Source organism: Nicotiana attenuata, unplaced genomic scaffold (genome assembly GCF_001879085.1).
Source record: "Nicotiana attenuata strain UT unplaced genomic scaffold, NIATTr2, whole genome shotgun sequence".
Classification (NCBI taxonomy): Eukaryota; Viridiplantae; Streptophyta; class Magnoliopsida; order Solanales; family Solanaceae; genus Nicotiana; species Nicotiana attenuata.
Window position 1 is genome coordinate 91,300 of NW_017671262.1, and position 17,389 is coordinate 108,688.

At 39.2% G+C, this 17,389-nt stretch overlaps 1 protein-coding gene across 4 annotated transcripts; it reads left to right on the forward strand.

The window, feature by feature from the left end:
- Nucleotides 1–4,645: 4,645 nt before the first annotated feature.
- LOC109207133 (nodulin homeobox) lies at nucleotides 4,646–17,036 on the forward strand. Of its 4 annotated transcripts, none has more exons than XM_019370014.1 (18): nucleotides 4,646–4,703; nucleotides 5,001–5,105; nucleotides 6,037–6,162; nucleotides 6,273–6,431; nucleotides 7,261–7,344; nucleotides 7,433–7,552; nucleotides 7,683–7,901; nucleotides 8,642–8,773; nucleotides 8,906–9,001; nucleotides 10,388–10,549; nucleotides 10,950–11,241; nucleotides 11,320–11,442; nucleotides 11,516–11,585; nucleotides 11,887–11,950; nucleotides 14,719–15,201; nucleotides 15,286–15,320; nucleotides 15,850–16,400; nucleotides 16,622–17,036. In XM_019370014.1, exons 2-17 carry the CDS (start codon nucleotides 5,049–5,051, stop codon nucleotides 16,376–16,378), a joined length of 2,751 nt encoding a protein of 916 aa, XP_019225559.1. In that variant the 5' UTR covers nucleotides 4,646–4,703; nucleotides 5,001–5,048; the 3' UTR covers nucleotides 16,379–16,400; nucleotides 16,622–17,036. The 4 variants fall into 4 exon arrangements, with proteins under 4 accessions (XP_019225559.1, XP_019225558.1, XP_019225561.1 ...); XM_019370013.1 differs by lacking the exon at nucleotides 4,646–4,703 and adding an exon at nucleotides 4,706–4,795; XM_019370016.1 differs by lacking the exons at nucleotides 4,646–4,703; nucleotides 16,622–17,036 and adding exons at nucleotides 4,706–4,795; nucleotides 16,471–16,615.
- The last annotated feature ends 353 nt before the right edge of the window (nucleotides 17,037–17,389 follow it).

Below are 17,389 nucleotides of genomic sequence, written 5' to 3' on the forward strand. Positions count from 1 at the left end.
AATATGTAACAAACTAATTTCTATTCTAGCTAAATGTGAACTGCTACAGCTTCAGGAGCTAGGAAACTAAACAAGGAACTGATACCCTTGTGGTTCCCTCATAGCAGTACAAAGTCAATTGGACACAACTGGAAATGAAGTGACTACCTGCACTATTTCTGCCGCACTGCACTGTTTCCAGCGCCCACTCATTCCCTGACCAACTAAAGTACTCACATCATTTCAAGTGATATGATCAGGGTATACCAACATGAGTTTATATTGAAACGTTACTTGAATGTTTCAGTTTCTCATTCAAGCTTTTCAAAAAATAGAGAAATCAATCCTCACGAGCTTGAAGAACAAAGTCGAATGCAACTACGGACCAGTTCCTAAAGTTAGCATGTTGTTGTCCTTAGTTGAGTTGTAACTTTGTGATTGTATTTATTGTATCTCCTAAATTGCTTAGCTAGAATCGTTGATTAGGAAATCCTCTTGTATAATCCGTAAACTTTTTTGAGTTTATGTTGTGACCGGGTTTAGTCATAAGCAAAAGCCTTTGTAACTGTAGAGTGACAAAGTGGCTTGTGGTGAGAGCATCACAAGTTAGTAAAAGTCTTTGTAACTAGGGAGTCACAAAGTGGCTTGTGGTAAGAGTACCACAAGTTAGTTGAGTTAAATTCTTTGTGATGGAGTCATTACAAAGTGGCTTGTAATAGGTTTTTACAAGTTAGTGAAGTTGAAAGCCTACTGGTGTAGGTCGTGGTTTTTGGTCCCCTTGTGTGGGATTTTTCCACGTAAAAATCCCGTGTCTCATTTACTTATAGTTATTAGCATTCTCAGTAGAATCTCGTAGTGGACTAGGTACTCTACTGTTTGGTGGACTCATACAAACTAACAATTGGTATCAGAGCTGGTTCCTCCTATCAGGCTAACACCTAGGAAGGTTCCTCATGGCTACTCCACTAAATTTTGAAGAAGGTCAATCTACATACCGACCACCCAGGTTCAATGGACAATACTATGGGTGGTGGAAAACAAGAATGCATGATTTTATCATGGCTGAGGATTCTGAGTTATGGGATATTATATGCGATGGTCCTTATGTTCCAACAAAGGTACTGGAAGAACTTCCATTTTCAATGGCAAAAACCAGTAAAGAATACACTGACACAGACAAGAAAGCTGTGGAGAAGAATTTTCGTGCCAAGAAAATTCTAGTATGTGGAATAGGACCTAAATAATACAATAGAATCTTCGTCTGTGACACTGCCAAGGAGATATGGGAAGCTTTTAGCAAACTAGCTCATGGAGGGTAACCACACAAGTAAAACAGTCTAAGGTCGATATGCTCACTANAAAGTGCTGACACCAGTATTACCTCGTCAATTGCAAACATCTCCTTGTAAGCATGTTGTTCCCCGTACACTGTTTTGACTCCTTCAGATATCGGGAACTTCAGAACTTGGTGAAGGGTCGAGGTTATCGCCCTCATGTTATGGATCCAAGGCCTTCCGAGCAGAGCGTTGTATCTCATGTCGCCCTCGATTACATGGAACTTTGTTTCTTGTATGGTCCTGACCACGTTCACTAGAAAAACAATCTCACCTTTGGTGGTTTCGCTTGCCATGTTGAACCCGTTAAGTACTCGAGCTGCAGGGGCAATTTGATCTTGTAGGCCAAGCTATTCTACGACCATTGATCGAATAATGTTGGCCGAGCTACCTGGATCAACTAAATCACGTTTAACTTGAATTTTATTCATAAGGACAGAAAAATTACCAGTACGTCATTATAAGGTTGTCCGATTCCTTCCGCATCCTCGTCGTTGAAAGACAAGGTCTCTTCTGGTAAGTAATTCCGTGTTCATTTTTCCCTTGTGATCGTCACCTTGGTGCGCTTAAATACCGGTCCTTGAGGAATGTCGACCCCTCCAACGATCATGTGAATCACGTGTTGCGGCTCCTCTTGCTCGTTCCGCCTGTTTGAATCTCTGTTTTTGAAGTGATTCTTGGCCCGCTCACTTAAGAATTCTCGAAGGTGACCCTCGTTGAACAATCGGGCTACTTCCTCCCTTAGCTGCCTGCAATTTTCTGTTTTATGGCCATCGGTACCATGATACTTGGCTATTTGGTTTGGATTTCTCTGGGCCAGATCAGTCTGCATAGGTCAAGGCCACCTGGTATCTTTGATACGTCCAATGGCTGATACTATGGCGGAAGCGTCCACGTTGAAGTTATATTCTGACAATCGAGGTGCTTCTTTGGTCCGGATATCCTTATCGAAACCACTTTTGCTCATGAGCCCTCACGAGCTCTGTCCCCGATCATTCCGAACGGGGTTGCGCCCAGGATCATTATTTCTCTGATCTCCACCATATGGCTGATATCTGTCTCTGTTCGACTGTGGTTCCCGGTCAACGTCCCTTTTAACTATGTCTATGGGCTTGTTAGGATAAATTGAACCGATAGGAGCCCCAGTTGATCATCCTCAACCCTGATCTTTGATACCGATTATGTACATCGGCCCAAGTGACAGCTGGATATTCGATCAAATTCTATTTTAACTACTGTGAAGCTACAGAACTTCGAGCGTTGAGACCTTGAGTAAAGCTTGAACAGCCCAATCGTCGGTGACCGGTGGCAAATCCATTCGCTCCATTTGGAATCGAGATACGATTTCCTTGAGCATTTTGTTGTCTTTCTGTCTTACCTTGAAAAGGTCCAACTTTCTGGTAGTGACCTTAATGGCCCCGGCATGTGCCTTTACAAAAGAATCTGCAAGCATAGCAAACAAATCAATAGAATTAGGCGGTAAATTATGGTACCATATCATAGCACTCTTAGATAGAGTCTCCCCTAACTTCTTCAGCAACACGGACTCGATCTCGTTGTCTTCCAAGTTATTTCCCTTAATGGCGCACGTGTACGAGGTGACGTGCTCATTTGGATCTGTTGTCCCGTTATATTTTGGGATCTCGGGTATACAGAACTTCTTGGGGATTGGCTTCAGAGCCGCACTCGGGGCGAAAGGTTTTTGGATAAACTTTTTGGAATCAAGTCCTTTTAATACTAGTGGTGCCCTGGGGATTTGGTCGACCGTGGAATTATAAGTTTCCACTTTCTTATCGTTTTCCTCGATCTTCTTTTCCCTTGTCTGGATCCGCTTTGTTAGTTCCTCGAGCATCTTTACGATAGCAGGATTGGTCTCCGGTTCTCCTCCATTCGACCTTTTTTTCACTGACTCGGCTCTATGAACAATTTCTTGTGATGGCTCGATCTCGATCCTGCTTGGTGCACGATTCTGATTTTGGAGCTGTGCTGTTGCAACTTGTTAGGTCTGCAACATTTCAAATATCATTTGAAGGCTAATACCACCTTCTTCACCATCCTGGGCGTTCTGATATGTCATTCGAGCACTTCTGCGGACGCTATTTTCAGGGTCGACGCACAAATTCCCATTAATGGCAATATAGGAGCTAAGTTGATTTGCTCCACAGTCGGAGCACCATCGGGGCTGACCTGGAGGTACTCTGTTTCCTGGGGCGGCTATGTTATCATTCTCGCCATGGAGACCGAGACCATTGTCCGTGTGTGTAGGTGCTATTTGAGAGTATGACATGTTGATTCTGGAATCAAAGACACTTCAAAGAAGAAGTGTAAAATAGCGTGTGTATTGAAAATTGTACCAGGCAATCACTATTATCCTTAGCCCCACGGTGGGCGCCAAGCTGTTTACCCTTAAAATCGGATAGCAATTAAACTTATAAGTGATTTTAAGGATATGTGATTTCACTTGGCACAAAATGATAAATATAAGAATTAATGACATAAATTACAGTAAAATAAAGCAAACCAATGTGATGAACAATTATGGCCCTCGAGCTAATTATCCTCGAACCAACTGAACAAACTATTGAAAGTACGAACTGGACAATAGAGCTTGCAAGAGATAAAAATTTGATATATTACTTTGATGTGCGTAAATGTAAGATGATTACACAATATTTAAGATCCTCTTTATATAGTGGAGGAATCCTATTTACGGTTTAATTCTAATTACAGAAGAAAATCTCATGATTAGCTAAACAACCGCCCTTGATTTGATATGTTCCGAGATTTCCGCCATGATCCTCTACCAGTCACGTATATCTCGCCTTTTTGTTATTACGCTATCTTCGGTCTTGCTCGATGTCTATCCCATTCGATCTCGATCATTACCGGTCTCGATCTCGACAGGTATTTCGAATCCCGAACTCGGTACCTTATCCTTGTATCTCGGTCTGATATGCTATGTGGTCGATCCTTGATCCATCCCCCTGGTCTCGGTTAATCAGTAAAATTGGATGGGCCCGATTTTATCCGTATACAGTATCAAAGTTAGAATATGAATAATTTAACAAACTGAAATATTGAAAATTATATAAAAATAAAAATATGTAATATTTTGAAATAAAATAAACGTTATGTTAATTAGAACAGGAAGAATATATGATAATCTGAAGTAAACTTTAAAAAGCTAATATTATATATATTATTTTTTAATATACTGCTTGTATATGAACATTTCATACCCAAGCATAAGTAAAACTTTATTACTTTATTTAAAAAAGACCATTATATATAAAGAAAAAGAAATAAAACTTCCCTTGAAGGAATATTAGGACTTAATAGTCAACTGGGAGTGTTTATATAATCGAAGAGCACGAGAAATTAATACAAGAAGTAAGTCTCATTACTGTTCGCTCTATTTTCTTGCTCCGTCCCATTCTCTCTTCCCCAACTAGCTCTCTCATTTTGCAATTCGCGAAGCTCAGGTCTCGTAGCTTCATCTTTTTAACCTTTCTGATTTTAAGTGTGTTTCTTTTTTTTTTTTTTTTTTTTGTGAATTAAAAAATTTAAACTTGTTAGGCATTGGGGGATTCTTTAATCTTCTCTGATTTGCTACATATATTGGTCTTATCTTAGATTTTTGCCAAAGAATTTTAACCCTTATATGTTTTATTGGGTACACGTCATCAGTTGGGTTGGAGCATTCTGCTTTCTTGAATTTGGTGCAGATTTCTTAGTATGAAAGAAGAAGGAGCATCATGCAGCACTGACCCAGTTGCAAGACCCATCCACCCTGTAAGTTAACAAGATTAACTGTTTGATTCATTTTCTGATGCAGTAGCAGCTAATTTCTGGTCTCTTTTTAAGGGGCAATAATATTGGTCCATAAGGCGTATGCATGCGTGATAATTACTTATTAAAGAGGAGAATGGGAAACAAATTTAATAGCAAAAAAAGAAAAAAGAAGAAGGAAATAACCGAAAAGGAACAGCCTTGGTGGACAGTATTACCCGGTACCTGTGTTGGTTTGAGATAGCAAGTATCCGTGGAATTAGTCAAGGTGCGCGCAAGCTGGTCCAAACACTACAGTTATTAAAACAAAACCCAAAAGGAACAGCTATTATCCTGTATGTATGTTTTGTTCTTTTCGTTTGTGTATACTATTTTGAAATTATCAATCTCACGGTGTCACATAAAAGGGAACATTTGTTGTGTACTGGAAATAGTAAACATAGTTGTATTGTATCCAACAACATTGAATCTAACAAGAAATACATGTTTATTGATAATTGTGGTGTTGGGCCAGCTTGCGCGTGCCTTGACGGTTCGTTCGGATACCCTACTACCTCCTACCAGTACAGGTACCAGGTAACTCTGCCCACTAAGGCTGTGGCTTTGGCAGATAAGGAGAAGTCACCTAGTGTTCGAGCTAGGCTTAGGCAGCTGACAAATAAATGTTTGAGCTGCTGATGCAAGTATATGCTGTGCGCTATCAGATTAATGCTGTACTCTGGCATGGACAGTGTCTTTAATGTGTAAGGGGTTTTGGATGAGTAGAAGTAAGATAGAATATGGATGGGAATGGAATGAGCACGGATACATTGGAATGGATATGGAGGATTCACGAAGCCAATCAACTAGTTTGGCATTGCCATATGACTGCTTGTCAACAGTTACGCTGTGCTCCATTGCGCATGTTTAACTCATAAAATTCTTTTGATTATAGGCACTTGACCTGATTTCAGCTGTGAAAAGTTTACATGGTCTCAGCTCTCAAGAGCTGAGCAGGCTTATAAGAGAAGCTGAAAACAATATCCTTCAACACATACCTGATAATGGGTTAAACATACAGGTTGGAACTCTTAATGGCCATGGCACCATGTGATCTTCTTTATTATTCCATTATGGTTAAATTATGTTTTGTAGTCTTTTAGGCGTTCTAAGACATTCTTAAGTTTGTAGATTGACGTGGAAAAACTTGCAAGACATCTTGCTTTGCACCTTATTGCGGTGATTTTGGCATCAGAAGCCAATGCAGGCTTACTCAAATACTTGCTATCTGGGTTTCAACTGTTGCACTCCTTGAGTGATCTAGCATCACGCAATCCAAAAATAGAGCAGGTTGGCACCTTATTTGTTGGTTTATTTATGTGGTCAAGGACATTTCTTATTTTGTTTACACAACTGGTAGCTAGTACAAGAGCCGATTTAGCGGTTGTTTTCATTCCATTTCTGCTTCTCCTGTTCTATTTGTGTGCCAAATGGAGTTTTGTATTTCTCTATAATATTAATGTATTGGGATAATGAAAGGAGAAAAAAAAACAGGAAAGGTTTTAGCAGGCTAATACAAAAGAAATCATAAACAATTAGTAGTCTATGTGGCTCATTTTTATGACACTATTACTAGTTTGGCAGTTGGACCGTTTTTCTTTGACTACAATTATCTCTTACATTTGCAAATATATTGAACAATGTGGGTTTTAAATATGTAAAATCTATTTCACGTAAATTTAAGGAATCGATGTCCGGAGTTATACCAAAACTAGATACTTCAAGCCTTGTATTTCGAACTCATATTCTACTTGGGATGAAGAGCATATATTGAGCTAGGTTTCAAAGTTCTCATGAATATTTTTGTTATATGTTGCTCTTCTGAGTGTAATTGTCTTATTTGGGTTGCTGATCTTGTGACCTGTCAATTTATTTCTCTTCTCAAAGGTTGTACTTTTGACATTCTACAGCTATATACTAATTAAGAAAGATAACTTAAAATATCTATAGGATATATGGCCTTACAATCTTCCGTCCCAGATAGTTATAAGTGCACATATACATGTAAATTTCCAATTTTCTGCATTTTTGTCAAAAGGCGAGTAGATCATGAACATTTGTTATTATATCTTGTGACATAGAACAAGATCACGCTGAAATCTTGATGTACTTGTTCCAGATATTGCTTGATGATGTGAAAGTATCAGAACAGCTGCTCGATCTCGTTTTCTATTCTCTTGTTATTCTCTGTACTTACAGTAAGGTTGTTTTTCCCCTCACCTGGATTTTTTATCTTTATGTTTCTATTTTAACTATGCTGAGGATTATTTATCGGTATCTCAAATTTTCAGGTTTCAAATGATATGGGCCTTTTGCATTCTACTCTGGTTGCTTCCAGTCTCTACTTATTGACTGTCTGTATATCTTCACAATGGCATGAGCTTGCTCAAGTTTTGCTTGCATATTACAAGGTAACATTCTGTGTATGAACAATACAGGACCTTCATGTAGGAATTAAAAAGATAATGTAGTACTTGTATGCATTACTTTTGTATTTGAGAGATTGTTCTTGGGCTTAGGATCATCCACATTCTTTGGCAGGTAGATGTACTCATAGATACTGCCTTTGCTGCTGTTACTGCTGATATTAAAATTCTGCGGAGGAATTTATCAGCTGATCATGCTCATTCCCAGCAAGAATATGGTCTTAAAGCTGAAGAAACTTTAAACCATCTCTGCCAGCAGTGTGAGGCTTCTCTGCAGTTTCTTCAGTCACTATGCCAGCAAAAATCATTTCGGGAGCGTCTTGTTAAGAATAAGGTTTTTCCCTAGAATTATATTAGTTATAGCACCTGAAACGAAAATAACTGCTGGAGAGTTGGATAAAGAACATTTTTTAGCAGGTTTAGCTTCAGTAGGGTGAGTCTACAATTGTCTGATGGAACCAAATATGACGCACAAATTAACCTGTTTTTTTAATTATTAGGTGAACCCTGCTTTCCTTACTCGCATTCTTGTTCCCTTTACATGCTTTATGGTATTAAGTGGATTACAGAATCAAATTTCTTATCTCACGAGAATAATATGATCTATAAACAAAATTAGTTTGACCAAATTTAACTTCTGCAAGTTCAAGAGAGTACTCGATTACCTATCTTCAACTTTCTCTTGCTGTCTTTCTGAACCTGGCAAAGCTGCATGGTCCCAGCTCATACTACAACTTTTTAATTTTGTGCTTGCTGTGTTATTTCACTTAAGTTGTCCGAGCATGTGTCCGTTCCATTTTTGCATTCATAGAACTATGAACCTATTTTACCAGCATATAAAACTGATTGAGGTGTAGTAGTAGTAGCTGTTGATAACTGATTTTCTGAGCATTTATTGTGATGATCTTTTTCATAATTCTTTTTTGAAGTGGATCTTTTTCATAATTCTTGCAAGCATTTGACATCTTCAATGTGTTTTTAACTGTTCTATGTGATGAGATTTGAAAACTTTTCTTAAACTCAACTTTGTGCGTTTTCTTCTTCATGAATTTGTTGTTCTTAAATCTATGTCAGGAGTTGAGCAGCAAAGGCGGAGTTCTTTTGTTGGCACAAGCTGTGATGCACTTAGATGTATCTCCCTTAGTTACGTTATCCTCCTCAATTATTGCTGCTGTGTCAAGACTGAAATCTAAAGTATTGTCTATTGTAAGTCCAACTGATCAGTGGGGTCTTTGGCTATTCTTATTACTTGAGGCCTTGTAAAATTAGTAAATTTGCTGAAAACAGTTGGTAAAAGCAATTCTTGTGGGAATTAATTTAAAGCAATATTTTCTGCAGTTGTTGAATCTCTGTGAAGCAGAGAGTCTGTCCTACCTGGATGAGGTTGCCAGTACCCCTGCAAGCCTTGATTTAGCAAAGTCTATTGCTCTCGAGGTCTGTCCCTGGACACTAATTGTGTTTTTCTTGTCTCTTTTAAAGTTGCTAATTCAGGAGGCGAATAGCTTAGTGATAGACAGCGCAAGTTCTCTCGTGGTCTCGTTGATGATTCACTATTGGTATGACAGTGGATCTTCAGGCTTCTGCGTGGCCGTTAATAACAAAGTGTTCTTATTTTATTTTAAAAAGTCAGATTTATCTTCTTTTCCTTAATCAAAACTCATCGCACTGACTTGTTATGTTCTTTCGGCTATCCACGGGTAAAGACCAAGATGTGAGAGTTCAATTAATTTTGTATCCTACATGCAGGCACCAAAAGTAGACAATAAACCACATTAAGTGATATTCCTATAGAAGCTCAACTTTATTCATTTACACTTTATCTTGTTGGCATGGGCACTACTAATGCATTCCCTATTCATTTTGATAATACCATTTTTTTAAGTTAGTTAACCTTAATCTGTGCAAGACTGAATAGACCAAGGACATTAACAATAAAAGAAAGCCCCTTTGGAGCTTCACTGTAACTATCAAGTTTTGAATCCGTTTTAATGTGATGAGGTGACCTAAGGCATCGAAACTCCAGGATACTTGAAAATTGAGATTTCTGATTATACACGGGTTGGTTGTTTGTTGATGAATCATGTGCACTTAAAAAAAAAGGGGCAGCCCGGTGCACTAAGCTCCCACTATGCGCGGGGTCCGGGGAAGGTCCGTACCACAAGGGTCTATCATATGCAGTCTTACCAAAGGGCAGCCCGGTGCACTAAGCTCCCGCTATACGCAGGATCCTGGGAAGGGCCGGACCACAAGGGTCTATCGTACGCAGCCTTAGCCTACATTTCTGCAAGAGGCTGTTTCCACGGCTCGAACCCGTGACCTCCTGGTCACATCCACAGCTATTGAGTTCAAAACTCCTTTTGAGGTATGGTCCGGTTCAAAACTCTATCTTAAATAAAACCCAGCATAGGGGGGGGGGAGATTTTTACTGTCCCTTTTCATCTAGAGATGCTTAATTCCATGTTACACAGTAGATAACTGATCGGAGATGGTATTGTATAAGAAGGGGTATTTATAGATAGGATAAAGGAATCACTCATTGAAAAAACATGGCATGAGGCGGGTATTGCCCCTCTTTGTGATGCAAAGACAACTTATGGGCATCATCCGAAAGTTGAACAGTTGCCACCAGAAACAAAAGTAGCTGCTTTAAATGGTTCAGATAAGTTATTCATTCAGATACTGTATGTTACTGCGTGCGGGATGCTTGTTGAGATGTAGTATGTCTCGAACTGCATGCTTTGTATGCTGCTACTTATCTTTCTAGTTGGAAATAAGTTTATTGAAGCAGACAGTTTGTATGATGCAATTTTGTTGGTTTAGGTTCTTAATTTGCTGAAGAAAATGTTTGGAACGGGTTTCCAACAATCTGTTGCTCCATCTGACAAAATTTATCCGAAAGGACAGTTACAACTCAATGCAATGCGGCTAGCTGACATCTTCTCAGACGACTCAAATTTTCGGTCATTTATCACCACTCACTTTGTAAGAAGATATTTTTTCCTATAATAGCTGCTAAAGGATTTTCCTGTAACAATATTACTCCCTCCATTTCAATTTATGTATTTTAGTTTGACTGGGCACGGAGTTTAAGAAAGTAAGGAAGACTTTTAAATCTTGTGGTCTTAAACTAAAGATGTGTGTAATGTACCAAAACGTCCTTGAATCTTGCCCCCTTAAATATGCCATGTGGAAAGTTGAAGCTAAAAAGTTACTAAATATAGAGAGAGGCATTCGTTTTGAAACAGACTAAAAAGGAAAGTAAGACACATGAACTAAAACGGAGGGAGTACTATTTTGGGTAATTCTGCACCATGTTCATGCCTGTTCTTTCATCTACCAAGAGATCCTTTTTTCATGTTTACCTTGTTATACATTCCTTCAGACTGAAGTTTTGACCGAAATCTTTTCGGTCGCGCATGGAGAGTTTGTGTCTAGTTGGTGCTCATCTGACCTTCCAATACGTGAAGAAGATGCTACTTTGGAATATGATCCTTTTGCAGCAGCTGGATGGGTATTGGATTTATTTCCATTTTCTGATCAGTCAAATGCAATGAGTATAGAGCCAACTTTTGTTCCTTCCCATGTGCCTCGACTGTCTTATCCACATCAGAGAACATCATTGTTGGTCAAAGTATTAGCAAATCTCCATTGTTTTGTTCCTGATATATGCAAAGGTATAAAACCTTCTTGACTGTCCTGATGCGTAGTATTGGTGCCTGGTTATTGCTAAATCATGCTAGTTTTGATTGCAGAGGAGAAGGATCTTTTTCTTAATAAATTTGTTCAGTGTTTGAGAAAAAAAGTTTCCGAAACCCCAGAAGGGTTTAAATCCATTTCTGATTCTCAGAAAGCAGCCACTGTTAGCCGAAACCTTGGTAAGCATCTTTAATATGTAGAGTGTCATCCAGTTTTAAGCAATGTGCTTTATCATTGACTTGTGCCTTGCAGGTTCCCTGTTAAGTCATGCAGAGTCTCTGATACCTGCCTTTCTGAATGAGGAGGACGTGCAGCTTTTAAGGTGACTAATAATCTGGCATCTTTCTTATTCTCACATTGGAACCGTAAAGTATGCATCTTATATGATTTGCTTTACGGTGGTCGTGTTCTGTAACTGCAAAATCATGCTCATGATGGTACCCTGTGTTGCTTGATCCATTAGACTTAAAGACAACATCTTGCTTATCAGGAAAAAAAAAATGACATCATCCTCTATAGAAAGCTCTGCATCTTGTAAAAAGGTTATGCAAGAAACTCAATTAGAACAATTATCTTTTCTACTATAAATTAATACTAATATTGTCACTTTTTTTTTTCTGAAGGGTGTTCATCACTCAGTTAGAATCTCTGATTACTCCCCGTGCACGCGGAGAAAATCGAGTTCAAGTAAATCCTCTGATCTCTACTTTGTTTTCTTCTTTGGATACATCCTTCTTTTCCCTTAGTTATATACAGTGCATTATTTATTTATTGGACCCTTGCGCCATGGAACATTCACTATTCCTTCTTAGTAGTTTGTTGATATTGTCATTTTGTCCCAATTCAATGTGTTAGTGAACTATGCTGCTGGATAACATTTAGGGAAGCATGTTTGAGGATAACATTTAGGGAAGCATGTTTGAGGAATCATTGTTGTTGGAGAAGCTGTGGAAACTCAATCTCGGAGAAGATTGTTAGGTGTATTTGGATTTTCAGTTGTTGTAATCCAATGACTTTTACCCGCGAGCTGTATTTCTTGCTGAATTAATTATCTATTCTTCGTAACAAATGTGAAACTCCTTTTGAAATTGAGCAAATGTCACATTAAGTCCTCAGTTAAGAAGTGCAAAATCTGATCAGTACTTTCACTAGAGAGCGGCATGCATCAGGTAACTAAATAATAATCCAGTATGCTCTTCCTCTTAATTTAAACCAAAAGAAGGGACTGTTCCTCCTCATTTTCCTGACTGCCTTCATTGCCGTCCCCAACTTCCAGGCAGCCTCTAACACCACCAACCTGGGCTGGTGCCTACATAGCCTCCTTACAGCCACCTCTACCTCCCATTCAGCCCCCCATATGTTGCCCACAACTGTTTTCTTCCTTATTCTTTCCTTAACGTCTATGACAGCCAGCTGCCCAACTTAACCATTCAAGAAAAACCGATTAAAAAAAGAAACTTCATGATCTAAGAAAAGACAAATATATATTTAGTCTTTCGGTAGCATAATGTACACTTGCCCCATCAAACTTCCAGGAGGGCCTAATGTACACTTGCCCAATCAAAAGAAAGAAAAAAGGGGCAAGTGTACATTAGGCTATGTGCAACAAACAAAGTACAAGGATAACCGTAAGGCCCTCCTGGAATTCCTTCCGGAGCATGTTGAATATTCTTTATGGATTTTGTCATTTCACCAATTTCGTTCTAAATAACGAGCGGGGAAATGAAAGTAAGAACCACGCGCATGGATGAAAGAGCGCTCTTTGAGGGAAGAATGGAAGAAAGACTATAGAAAGGCTAAGTGAAGTACTTAGGGGGACTTTTTTCTATTTTTCAAAAGAAAGGAACTGATGTATACATAGGGAAGGCCGTGTGCAATGAACGATGTTTCATTTCTTGGTTTGTGGATGGATTCGGTCAGCCTCACAACATAATCAGAGTGAGGCTTTGGTTATATATAATAGATTAAATCAATTAAAGCAAATGAAATCAGTAAAGCAAAATAAAGACCTGCACAGAGTATAAAGATTAAAAAGCCAAGGGTACAGGGAAACCTTTGGACAATTCATTTTGAAAATCTAAAGGGCACGATTAGGATTTCTAACAAAAGGAGTGGTTGAATGAAGAATAGGCGTATGGACTATGGTGCTGCTTCTTGAAAGGCTACAGGGGAATGATGATGCTGACTTGCACTTTTAGAGATGAGATGTGGTGGAGTTTGGTCAATTGTTTATCATTTTGTTTTTCCTTTTTGCTTAGGTAGGTGTGATTTGGGGGCTCGGTGGTAACTTTCATTGATGTGTCTGTTTCCTATCTTCCTGGTTGGAATGGATAAGGGGCACAACATGGGCAGGGAGGGGAAGGGGGTGGAGAAGGAAGAAGACAATTAGTGCTGAAGATATGGCTGGGCAAAGTAGGATCAACAGAGTAGTATTCTTTTATATTAAATTATATGATAACTAAATAATTCATGAAAAACAGTGTTATATACAAATAATCAATAGGTTGGGGGATTAGGCTTTACAAAGGTAGTTCGTTTCGTGACATGATGTGCACCTGGCCCCATCTTGTGACAAAATTGCTAGGACTAACATTTCAAGGACCTAACAAAGTAAAATTCGGTTCGAGGGCACTGTTTAACTTCTTATAAAGTGTGTCTAGGATTTAACACAAGTAAATTGCGGTTCGAGGATACAGTTTCACTTCTTTAATTAGTTCCAGGAAACCTTTGCTGCTCTTTACTCTTTATACTTGAAAGTTTGCTGGTTTTGATTATGTAGGGAGAATAACGACAACATGAGATCCTGACTATTTCTTGTTTGCAACTTTATTTGGCAGAATTCTTAGAGAGCTCCAAGTTGGAGATTTTAAATCTGTGATCTTTTTTTATTCATAGAGGATCGTGTCCCTAGTCAACTTGGAGACATAGTTTCTCATATAGTAACATTGTGACAAAATAGGAACTTGACACATGCTGAGCGAGAGAAGAGAAGTTGGGGCGAGGGGAGGGCAGCAGTGGTGTTTATTCTATGGAAAATGGTCGTATGCTAAGTTTTGCTGAGAGCAGGAGAGCAGTTGGCCATAGGGAAGCGTAGTGGTTGTGTCTACTGTTGGTGGTATTGATCACATGCACATAAATTATACTTTCTAAAGAAGAGAAAGAAGTTATGTATGCATATCTCCTATAATCTGGAAATCTCTTTAGGGAGAAAATAATGAAATTGAATTTCTTGTGAACCACCCATGATTACTCTTGCCAAATGTGACCACCTTGTTAGCAGAAATAAATATAGTTCGGTCAAGTGACTAAAATGACTAGAGTACTTTAAAACTGGACATAGTGATGGCTTGAAGTTTATTTATACCAATTTATTCTAGTGTTTTTTGTTTTCATTCTTTAATCGGCTTAAACTCATTTTATTTAGGAGGGAGCATTAATATTTTCATTTTCTCTAGGAGGCTCAGAACCTGGAGGCATGCTTGCCCCCTCAACTCAGGGAAGTAGCCATGGATCTTAACAACAGACTGAACCAGCTCTATTCCAGGGTCAATGGCAAAGGTCAATCAGGTGAGGCTGGGATGAAAGCCGAAATGACAGAACAAGATAAATTTATTGCTACAGATATAGAGATGAAGGATATTGAGAAAGATACTCAGAATGTGGAAACTAGTGGCTCCGATTCCAGCTCCTCACGAAGTAGGCACCCAACAGATCAAGTTGGGAAAGTTGAGAAAATAAATTGCAATGGTCCTGGAGATGGTAGAGAGGATGAAGTGGCTGAAGCTTCACAGCATGAAGAGAAGCAACAAAGGAAACGGAAGCGAACTATAATGAACGAAAAACAGATATCACTTATGGAGAAGGCCCTTATGGACGAACCTGATATGCAGCGAAATAAAGCGTCACTAGAATTTTGGGCTAAAGAATTAAGTGTTCATGTATGTTGCAAGCCTCACGTCTTTTTTCTGCTCTTTCATCAATTAATTAAAATCCTCCCTAACAAGTTCCTGCTTTGTTTCCAGGGTTCAGAGGTTACAAAGTCACAGCTCAAGAATTGGTAATGCTGATACCCCTATGTTTTTTGTTAGCACCTTTGAATAATTTATCTTAAACTATTTCATTGTCAGAATGGTGGGGGTATGTTTATCGTGAAGTACCTAGACGGTTTTTTCTTTTCACACCTCTTTGCACTGCCTTCCCACTATTGAGGGCCAGCATCCATGACTACCCAAGTTACTGTTGCCCAGGGAACACATCCTATTACCTTGTGAAAGATAGGTACCTGTTCCAATGGCGTGCTTAGTCAACAAAAAGGTCTGAGGGTTTGATGTGTTGCTCCCACAGTTATCTGAGGGTCCAACAGAGTTCTACTGGTGTATCAAAATGCAACTTTGTTTTGCTTCATGTATTCTCTAGCTAATAAGTGTGCAATCTATTGAGATAATGCACAAATAATTCACTTATTCCTGAGAGAAAAGAAAAGAAAAGAATTACAATTTACAAATAGGTCTCAATCTGATTTAATGAGTTATGTTTCTTGTCTTGTCCTCACGCTGGAGAATCATTTCTATTTTGAATACCTACAGGCTAAATAATCGGAAAGCGAGGATAGCTCGTGCTGCTAAGGATGGTCGTACGCTGTCTGAAGGGGATAATCTTGACAAACATGGTGGGTCCCTCGTACTACCTCCCTGTGACTCACCTGGCAGTCCTGTCGAGGATGTCGGTAACCTCTCTGCTGCTAGAGAAAATGTGCAGAGGGTAACTGGCCCGGCTCCGAGCACTTGTTTTACAGAAAACTCAGCCGCTGTATCTGTAGCTTCAACTGAAACGGCCAAGTGTATGGCAGGCCAGTACGTTGTGCTTGTAAATGACAAAGCAGAAGAGATAGGGAGAGGAAAGGTATGTCAAGTCAGTGGCAAGTGGTATCAAAGGGACCTGGAGGAGTTAGGGACCTGTGTTGTGGATATTATTGATCTCAAGGTCGACAGGTCTGCTAAGCTTCCTTACCCATCAGAACTAACTGGAACATCATTTGATCAGGCTGAAAGAAAATTTGGTTTCATGCGAGTCTTGTGGCAGTCCAGCAAACTTTTTGTGCTGCCAGCTCGGTGAATCAAAAGCACCTCAGTTCCTGGTAAGAATTGTTGGACTCTTTTTTCTGTTATCTTGAAACTTCTTGCTAAAACTTGTTTGCTTATGTATAGATTAAAGAAGCGACACCTATTACAATATTTGCACTGGAGTTCATGTTCCAAGTACTTAAAAACGAAAGCTGGAGGCGCATGTTTCCTAATTTTTTTGTTCCAGTTGTCTATATTATACTTAAGCTGGTAACTCCTAGCTGATTTGTTACAGATTTGATAATTACCGGGGAATTCGAGGTCCACATGTTGGCGGTCTTATGAATCTTTCCCATGCTGTCACTAGGCTGATGCCTGAACTGGAAAACTATCCAGTTCTCGTGAAAGGCGATACTATCCTCGTGGCTTGTTGTGGAACTATCTCGGGATAGTTCACATCATACCGTCCATGGTGCTGGCCGTGATGATATTACTTCTGCAGAAAAGATGCCCAGATTCCCAAAGACAAGTCTTAGTCATTTGCTCCCTGTACATTGTGGAGGTTTAGGATTTACAAGATTACTGTTCTCATGCAACATTCTGTATAACATCCGAAAGTTTGAAAAATGGCAGTTAAGATGTGGCACAATTTCACCTTACAAAACACTGTTATTTCTTTCTTTTCCTCTAGTTTTTCTTATCAGTGTGCAGTTTACTAGCTTGTCACAATTAGCTTCTGAGGTAGCTGCCTGTACCAATGCAACGCACTTCAATATTCAGGCAGTTGGATACTTTTATTGATTGAAACCCAAATATTTCAACCATAAAGGGTCTGCGACATGATCTAGTACACATCGACTTAGATACTACTACAACAACTACCCAGTATAGTCCCACAAGGTGGGGTCTGGGGAGGGTAATACGTATACAGGCCTTACCCCTACCCGAAAGGGCAGAGAGGCTGTTTCCAATCGACCCTCGGCTCAGGAAAAGGAAAAGGAAAACAAAAAAAAAAAATAAAAAACAAAAGAGCATTAGTAACTCCAGCAGAAATCACATAAAT